At 49.1% G+C, this 8,947-nt stretch overlaps 1 protein-coding gene across 1 annotated transcript in view; it reads left to right on the forward strand.

The window, feature by feature from the left end:
* Positions 1 to 1,160: 1,160 nt before the first annotated feature.
* Positions 1,161 to 8,947, forward strand: part of LOC102500804 (keratin, type II cuticular Hb5) — a 15,440-nt gene continuing 7,653 nt past the window's right edge. Inside the window, exons 1-6 of the mRNA XM_027766199.1 lie at positions 1,161 to 1,580; positions 4,498 to 4,706; positions 6,135 to 6,195; positions 7,312 to 7,407; positions 8,460 to 8,624; positions 8,871 to 8,947. The exon at positions 8,871 to 8,947 is cut by the window's right edge and continues 73 nt beyond it. Coding sequence (XP_027622000.1) covers positions 1,161 to 1,580; positions 4,498 to 4,706; positions 6,135 to 6,195; positions 7,312 to 7,407; positions 8,460 to 8,624; positions 8,871 to 8,947 — 1,028 coding nt within the window. The remainder of the gene's footprint in view (positions 1,581 to 4,497; positions 4,707 to 6,134; positions 6,196 to 7,311; positions 7,408 to 8,459; positions 8,625 to 8,870) is intronic.

Here is an 8,947-nt window from a genome sequence, read left to right on the forward strand (position 1 = left end):
AGTGCATGGGCCCCAAAAAAAAAAAAAAAAAAAAAAAAAAAAAAAATCCATGATAGAGAGTGCATGCATGTGCACTATCAAAGACAGGAAGAGAGAAGAGTTACAGGATCTTATTCCACCATGGTTTCCTTTCCCCAGCCCTCCAGCTTGTCAGGATCATGGGCACAGGAACACATACCCAGTGTGTTTTTAGGCCAACCCAGGATTTGAACCCATAGTTGCCCATATGGCTTCCAATGCAATTCAGTTCAGTTTGTGACTGACTGTACCACCAAAGTAGGCAAAAAATAAGTAGATTATAATGTTAATAACATACAACATTGGGGAGTGTAAGTGTAGAGTTTTTGCATGCAGTTGAAGTTACCAGCTTAAAAATAGACTATTATAACTATAAGATGTTTTGGTTACACAAGATGAATAAATCCTAGAGATTGACTGTATAGCATAGTGCTTATAGTTACCGATATTATACCCACTGTGGTAGGCTAATCAACATTTGTGGACTAAGTAAGGAAGCTCTCCTGGTATCAGCCATTCCTTCCAATGCCTGGCCTATTCAATCCAACCAGTGCTTCCTGAGGGTTGACTTGTACTGGTGCCGTGGGGATATGAAGGGACACAGACATGATTCTGCCTGAGAAGAGCTCACTGACTTTGATGACTATACTTTGAGACAGGATGTGGGTAAGGGCAGTCGTCAGGGAAGGTTTGAAAGGGCCACTCTGCATGTGCTCTGCCTAACAGGGAAGGCCAGGTGGGACCTTTACTGGGACCTCTGGAGTCTTAGGAATGTGATGGCCCAAGCCTCGACTTGCCATGTGGGATAATGATCCCTGGTCTACTCACAGGGTTGGAGGAGAATTAGGGGTTTGGAAGATATGTCGAGGCCTGTGAGGTTGGAAAGGCAGAGGACAGGTTAATTGTGATGCAGGGTCTTCTTGACATGCTATTAGCAAAAGCGAGTTTCAGCTTTCCTCTGTCTGCCTAGCGGGAGGTTCCCACGCTTGTAAATGGCGTTAATAACTTTCTCCTGCCTTTTATGTTGTTAGGAGGCCTGCCCTCTGCCCAATAAAAGGCAGGAGCAGTAACAGTTCTCTGGTGTGAGACCTCATCCTGCAGTCCTCTCCACAGTGCCTGGAGTTGTCCTGCAGAGCAGAGGCATGGCTAGCCGATCCTACCGCATTAGCTCCAGCTGTGGGGCCAGGAACTTCAGTTCCCGCTCTGCCATCATGCCCAAGCACGAAGTCCGCAGCGTCAGTGCCGTGGCCTACCAGGGGGGAAGTCCTGGGGGGTCAGCCTACAGGCGCCTTGGAGGCTTTGGGAGCCGGAGCCTGTGTGCAGCAGGGTCCCCCCGGGTCACAGTGAGTTGTGGATGGCCTCTACGCAGTGGGGGCAGCTTTGGCTACCGAGCAGGGGGCCTCTGTGGACCCAGCCCCCCCTGCATCACCACTGTGACAGTCAATGAGAACCTCCTCATGCCCCTCAACCTGGAGATTGACCCCAATGCGCAGTGCGTGAAGCAGGCAGAGAAGGAGCAGATCAAGTGCCTCAACAATAAATTCGCTGCCTTCATCGACAAGGTGGGTCTGTGTGCAGCTTCCTGGGGCTGCGCTTTAGGATCAGGCAAGGGACTTGGGTCCAGATGACAGACTAAGTTCAAATTCTCCTGCTACTGACTAGCACATGGCTGAACCAGGCCTTGGTTCTCAAATGTTGCCTTGAAGTTCAGCTGGAAATGGCTGTGAAGCTCCCAGACAGACAGGAGTGTTGGTTCCAGCAACTCACTCTGCCCAGGAGGGGTGAAATGTGTATCAGTGGCCTCATCTTCTGGCCCTGAGCCGTCACACAGTAGGGGAGTATGGTTGGTGGGCAGCTGTGCTTACGCTGGTGTCTGCCTCCCTCTTGGAGGACATGCTGCTTGCCCCGGCATGAGGTGGAGCCAGAACAAAGAAGGACCAGAGGCATCTTTCCTGCACCTTCTTATCGAGGGCATTATTGGAAGATTGTGAATCCTCTGTGCTTCTACCCAAGGCACCCTCCACCTCCAACACTTATGCAGATTAAGGGCAGCCAATTGGGAAACTTTAGGGATGGTCCATAGGGAGGTCATTTCTGATGGTGTGGATTCCAAGTCCTCCTGGTTGGGTATGGGACTCCGGTTTCCTTTGACTTAATGATGTTCCCACTGGGAGTTCACAATGTGGGGTGAGAACAGTGACTGAAGGCCAAGGTGGGAAAGACTCATCTTCCAGGGCTGAGCCATGTGCATGTCCATGCCCAGAGACTGCATGAGGAGGCACACACCAAGATGGTAGTAGGTGGGAGCTCTGCTTTCAGGCAACACAATGGGAGATGGGCATCTTTGCCCAGCCATGGTGGCACAGGTGGTAGGGCGCTGCTGCGTGATACTGAAGCCAGGTGAGAAGGTCCGGGTCTACCTGAACAGGCAGGTACACTTGTGGTGTGTCCATGGCTGGTTGGAAGGCTAGGTAGAGGACTGCAGTGGGCAAGGCCTTCTCTCTTTTTCTCTATCAAGAAATGGGGTACCTTTACAAGCACAGGTGCTGTATGTTCTTCCTTAATCTACTGTGGGTGGTCCAAACCACTTTTCCCTTCTGTTGTCACAAAGAAGCTGAGCATAGAGGTGTGCAGGTTGTTCCTGCGCAAGGACACCCATCAAGAGTGGGGAGGCTGAAATCCAATCTGTCTATTGCTTGCTGGGCTGGCTGCCCCGGCTGGGTCTACCAGGAGAGGGCAGCATCTCCTAATTGGCTCAAAATGATAGGGAGAGCCCTGAGCACGCAGACTTGATGGGATCTTTGTGTACCTGTCACCAAAGAGGCTGCTCATTCTCTTGAGGGGGTCATTCTCAGGTTGGGGGAGAGAGACTCTCACCGCTGCCTCTGGCTGACTTTCTTACCTATGGCAGTTGCTGCAGCATCCTTCCTTCAGACTCCATACTGCGCTGAACTCTAGGCTTCAGACTGCATCGATAGGATGTGTTTAATCCCACAGAGCAGCACGCCAGAAGGTTGTCCCGCCACCCGGGCCTGTATGTTGAAGCCCAAGTCATTGTTAATAATGAAGTTTTTGTTTCTTTTCCCATGACTACAGACAGTCCAGAGTTTTTTTGTATCAGGCTTATGTTCTCAGGAAGTTGGGACTTGGCAGAAAATCACCTGGCTTAGGGCTGCAAACTGCAAACTTCTGCGGGGTGGGGAGCGGGGTGGACAGGTCACATGAATGAAGCCACGTGGAGAAACATGCCTGCCTAGAGGGATAGCAGCTGCTCCTCGCTTCCAGCCATAGGCCTAGCATTGCTAGAGCTTCTGGTTTGTCATGGAGGCCAGAGAGATTCAGATTCTTGCCTGAAATAATTCATTTATTAAATGTTGGCCACTAATCAGATCTGACTTTCTCGGCCCAATCCAACATGCCTATGGGCCTGTTAGAACCTGGGACCTGCCAGCGTGTAAGTGCCGTGTATTCCTACTGCCTCAGTTTCCAATGAGGCTCAGAGAAGGTAAGACAGAGTGGACTTGGTGGAAGAGCAGTGACTGCTTTTCTAATTCCTGGTCTGCCCCCTGCCCCTACTCCCTACCAGGCTCCAGGGCCCCAAGATCAGAGGTTAGGGAGAGTCACATTGGGAGCAATTTCAAATTGCTGCCGTACACATGCCTGTAAATGTAGCAGCTTAAAAAACTACACAAATGAACTAGCTCAGGAGGCCAACATCAAGGTGTGAGCTGAGCTGCATTTATTTCTGCAAGTCCTAAGGGAGATTCTGTCTTTAGGGACATTTAGGCTTTTGACAGAATGGAGTTCCAAGTGTCTGTAGGACTCAGATCCCTGTTCCCTTGCTGGCTGGCTGCGGAGTTGTTTTCATCCTCTAGGGGCCATCGCATTTCTTAGCTCATGGCTCCTTCCTCGAACTCCATATCAAAGCCAGTCCTAGTGGGTTGAGTTCTCACGTGTCAAATCTCTCTTCGGTCTTCTTCTGGTCATCTCTCTCACTCTTCTGTCTTCCCCTTCCACTTTCAAGGACCTGTGTGACTACCTTCCACCCACCTGGATAATTCAGGATAATCCCCTGTCTTCAGGTCTATAACCTTAATTCCATCTGCAAGATCCTTTTTGCCTTGTAAGGTAACACATTCACAAGTTCTGGGAATCAGGCATGGACATCTCTGGGTCCCGTTGTGTGGCCTGCCACACATAGTCTGAAATGTGTCTGTGGATTGAATGTCGTTTCACTCTGTGCAGAATAGACAATGGCTGTCACACGTGTGCTCTTTCTAGGAAGCGTGAATGGTGGAGGGAAGATACTTGGGGAATGTTTGTGACTTGCACTTTCAGACTTTACCAAAGATTTGACCTCCTGGTGAAGGTCACAGGCTGCTGCAGGGCAGGAACCAGCCCCAAGGGCAGAGCAAGCTCTGAGGGTCCAAGCACCCCAGAGGCTCTGCCTGAGTCTCTTTCCTTTACCCTGAATGGCAGGTGCGCTTCCTGGAGCAGCAGAACAAACTGCTGGAGACCAAGTGGCAGTTCTACCAGAACCGCAAGGGCTGCGAGAGCAACCTGGAGCCGCTGTTCATGGGCTACATCGAGACGCTGAGGCGGGAGGCTGAGTGCATGGAAGCCGACAGCAGGAGGCTAGCCTCAGAGCTCAATCACGTGCAGGAGGCACTAGAGGGCTACAAGAAGAAGTGAGCACCATGGGGCTGGGGCGAGTACAGGGAGTATAGTAGGTCCAGCAGAAGCTACACAACTCTCCTGAAGGCAGAGAAGATTGCTGACCACATGCCAGATGGCTCTGCTTCATGTCTGCTCTGGCTCATCTTAACTAACTCTAGGTCTTATAGCCTCATCCTGGTACTAGGGAGAGATTTGGAGTGAACTCCCATACTGAGAGGGGTGGGACACATATCCACGGTACAGACCAACACAAAGTTGGGAGAGACAGGAACAAATGAAACAGGAGGGCCAAGATCCACAGGGCTGGAGGGCAGGGCCGGAGCAGTCAGCATTAGAATGAGGGGGAAAGGGAGAGGCCCTGGAAGAGACATATTGAAAATAACCTGGTTGATGCCATTAGGAGTATCGATGAACTTGGATTATTTCTCTGTTATCAGCAGACAAACCACCAGGCTCTCACTCTTCAAGGCTTACAGTGCACTCAGCAGTGTAAATCTTTGCTTTGAGACCGAGTTGTTTAGTTGGGCCATCAGAACACACTGGGTCACTGTCAGCTTGTTCCCCTTTACTTTGTAGATAGGCTGGAGCAAAAGACAATTCTGACATCAGTCAGTCTTGGCAATTCTAACCCTCCTGGGAACTCTGGTCTTGGAAAATCAGGTTTTACCATCCTTGTGGGCCCAGCAGTGGGTCCTCCCTTCCCTTGGAGGGAAGGAAATGCAGACACCATTCTCATTGTGCAGGTGTCCAGGTTTGTCTTGCATTCTGGGAGTGTGAGGGCCACTAATGATATAGCTGAGGATGTATTGCAGCTCAAATTACCCTATAATTAACACATTGTAAAAACCATGCTCTGGGAACTTTGGTCTTCTTGTTGGTCTGGTTGTTCCACCGACCAGATCTCACCTGCGAGGGGAGTTAGGCCAAGCTGGTAGAAGTGTCCCTAAACAATGGGTTATTCAGGAGTTCAAGCCCTTGAATACTGGGGGAGGGGAACCGAGAACCTCATAGAGAGTGGCTTGTGTAGGAGGCTGCTTTCCTGTGAGCCCTCTATGAGGAGGTAAATCTCTCCCTGTCTCTGGAAGAGTAAGCCAGGGAGGAGGTGCAGGAAGGTCTTGTACAATTTTAGAATTGAACTTTCCTTGGAATATCCATCATCTTCTGCACATTCCATGGATATTTACTGTGTACCTCACTGCACACCGGGTGATTTAACCAAAGATGCAGAGAGATCAAACAACTTGCCTTAGGCTTTGCAGCAACCTCAGTCCAAGCTGGGACCAGATACCAATCCATTGTCCTTATGATGGTTCTCTTTCCCCCCAAGACACATGGAAAATCCATTACAGAATCAGAGAGTTTTGCAAACCTGGGCTCTGGCTGTCCAACCCAGGTCCTTGCATCCCAAGAGACTTTCGAGCTGTGCTCTCTCCCCTCAGGTATGAAGAAGAGGTGGCTCTCAGGGCCACGGCTGAGAATGAGTTTGTGATGCTGAAGAAGGTGAGTGATTCTTCCCACCTGGGGAAGAGGTAAGCCTCGGGTACTGAATATTCTGAAACAGGGTGTCCTCCTATTTCACACCAGTCCAGTTGCTGGTGGCAAGGCCCTGAGTGTCCTGGCAAATGAAGGTGGGATTGACTGCGGGAACCATCCGGGTCTCATATAGGAACCCCGATTGTACCAAAGGAGATTTCTTGAGATCAAACCACAATCACATCAGGCTGCTATTTGGCTTTTGGTAAACTACCTGGCTAGCGGAAACATTCACTTTTTTTTCTTTCTTTTTTTTTATTATCATCATAATCTTTTTATATTACATTGGATTACATATAACTTTACAGTGTATTACATTGCTTTTTCAAAAGGGAATGCCATGCATGTCAGTCAATACAGAGACATTAATCTCCCCAGGAAAGATTCACTTTTAAATCTGTTTCTTTCTCTGTGGATGTTGTCTCCTTCCCTCAAGCAGATGGGGCGTGTTCGTGCTGCTGGAAGCATGGCATTGGTCAGTGCTATTGAGATGATGCAGACACCAGAGGGGAAAGCTGAGAATGATTTCCCTTTTGTTTTAAATTAGTGAGCAAAAGTTACATGAATGAATACTTGAATGCTTTTTAACAAATGATGTGTTCACCTGGTAACAAATCTGCCAGTGAGGCATGACCTTGGTCTCAGGCAGGGGAGTCAGTTATTTGGGTGTTGGGAGCCACCTACCTGAGCTCCAGGGATGACCTCTGGAGAGGCCTTGATGACTGCCACAAGTTTGCGTTCTGCAGTCAGCTGGGCTGAGAGGCCTGACATTCTGAGCTGTGATGTTAGGGTTCCTTCTTCAGCAAGGTACTCAGTTCTGAATGGGGTTAGAACTCCTGCCATCTCCTTTCCCCAGGTGACCCCACTGTGGTTGATGCAATGAGAAGTAACAATAAGCGGCAGCCTTCTCCATCCTAGAGGGGCCCTGAAGTTCAAGTTAGACTTATAAGTGTAGGTAGGATGGGCAATGGTGGCAAGAGACAGAAAGGAAGGCCAGGAGGTGGCTTCAGGGTCCACTGTAGAGGGCAGAGACACAGCACAGGGCATGGGCCCAGGCTCATCTCTCCTGCCTGTCTCCACCAGGATGTAGACTGTGCCTATCTACGCAAGGCAGACCTGGAGGCCAATGTGGAGTCACTGAAGGAGGAGGCTGCCTTCCTGCGAGCCCTCTATGAGGAGGTAAATCTCTCCCTGTCTCTGGAAGAGTAAGCCTGGGAGGAGGTGCAGGAAGGTCTTCTTGGGGTGTGGCCTGTCCTGATTCCTGAATTCTAGGGAAAGGTGTGCATTCTTCACTTTCCTAGGGCCTGAACATCTTTCTGTAACCAGAGGGGATTTTTCTTTAGTACAGGCCTCCTTTCAAAACAGAAGTGAGTGACACCCTTCCTTTAAGAACATTTGAAAGACTGAATAATCCCCATTCTATACAGCATGGCATGAAGTGACTAATAGGGAGTGAAAAAATGTAAGGAGTTAATTCAAGACTCTCAATCTGGTCATTTTTACAGATAGCTGCAGTTGGTCTGGGTAGTTCAAGCCCTCAAGTGCAGTGAGCATTAGTTTTCATGCACAGAAATCTCCCTCCATTGATCCAGGGATTAGTGGAACTCCCCATTACTCATTGCCTTGAGACCGTGGTCCTAAATTCAGTCTTTTCCTCTAAAGCTGTACTTTCACAAATATATATATTTAAAAAACGTAAGTCAACTTTTTAAAAAATCTGGTTATTTAGATTTTTATTTATTTATTTAATTAAAAAAATATTTTTTACTTCTATTTCTCCCCTGCCTTCCGCTTCCCTCTTTCTCACCTTCCAATTTTGGAGTTGAACCTTCCAAGGAAGTTTCAATAGTTTAAAACTTTTATCTTCTATCTTCAACCCCATTCCATTTCTCACCCTCCTCCCACACTGTCTCTGGCTTCCACAGTTACTCTCCAGGCTTTTATACCGTCCACTATTTCAGTTTCTGCCATAGAGTGCAGACAGATATTCGATATATACTAAGTGGGGACATACAATGTCTCTCTTTCATAGTCTGGCTTGCTTCACTTAGTAGTAAACCTTCCACATTCGTCCACTTTCTAGCAGATGCCAGAGTCTCATTATCCTTTATTGCTGACAGTTTTCTATTTATTTCTTAAGGTTTCAGAGTTGGGACTGTTTTCTGGATTATGTCTGGAGGTGAGAATCAGAGGAGAGCTGAGCTGAGGGCACTGATTAATGTCTCTTACAGGAAATCATCCTCCTTCAGTCACAGATCTCCGACACCTCAGTGGTGGTGAAGATGGACAACAGCCGGGAGCTCAACATGGACTTGGTTGTGGCTGAGATCAAGGCTCAGTATGACAACATTGCCAGCCGCAGCCGGGCTGAGGTTGAGTCTTGGTACCAAACCAAGGTAAATTGGGGCGTGGGCTGCCCCACTGAGCAAGAAGGGGCCATGAACCTGGAACTTCCCTGGGAAATGCATTCATGCATTCCAGAGGGGCTGCAGTTGAGGTCCTGGCAGAACAGGGCCAGGAGATGGGACTGTTGCAGAGGACTGAGCTGCCTCATCTGGGCTGGCAGGGGACAGAGCCTCTACTGTGACAGTCTACTGCACCTTCCAGCCACTGATTCTGCGTGTTTGACTTTCAACCTGCAGTGCGAGGAGATGAGGGCCACAGTGACAGAACAGGGAGAGAACCTTCGCAAAACCAAGGATGAGCTCAACGAGCTGAA

The sequence above is a fragment of the Tupaia chinensis genome, unplaced genomic scaffold (assembly GCF_000334495.1).
Source record: "Tupaia chinensis unplaced genomic scaffold, TupChi_1.0 Scaffold141469_1, whole genome shotgun sequence".
In the NCBI taxonomy this organism is placed as follows: domain Eukaryota; kingdom Metazoa; phylum Chordata; class Mammalia; order Scandentia; family Tupaiidae; genus Tupaia; species Tupaia belangeri.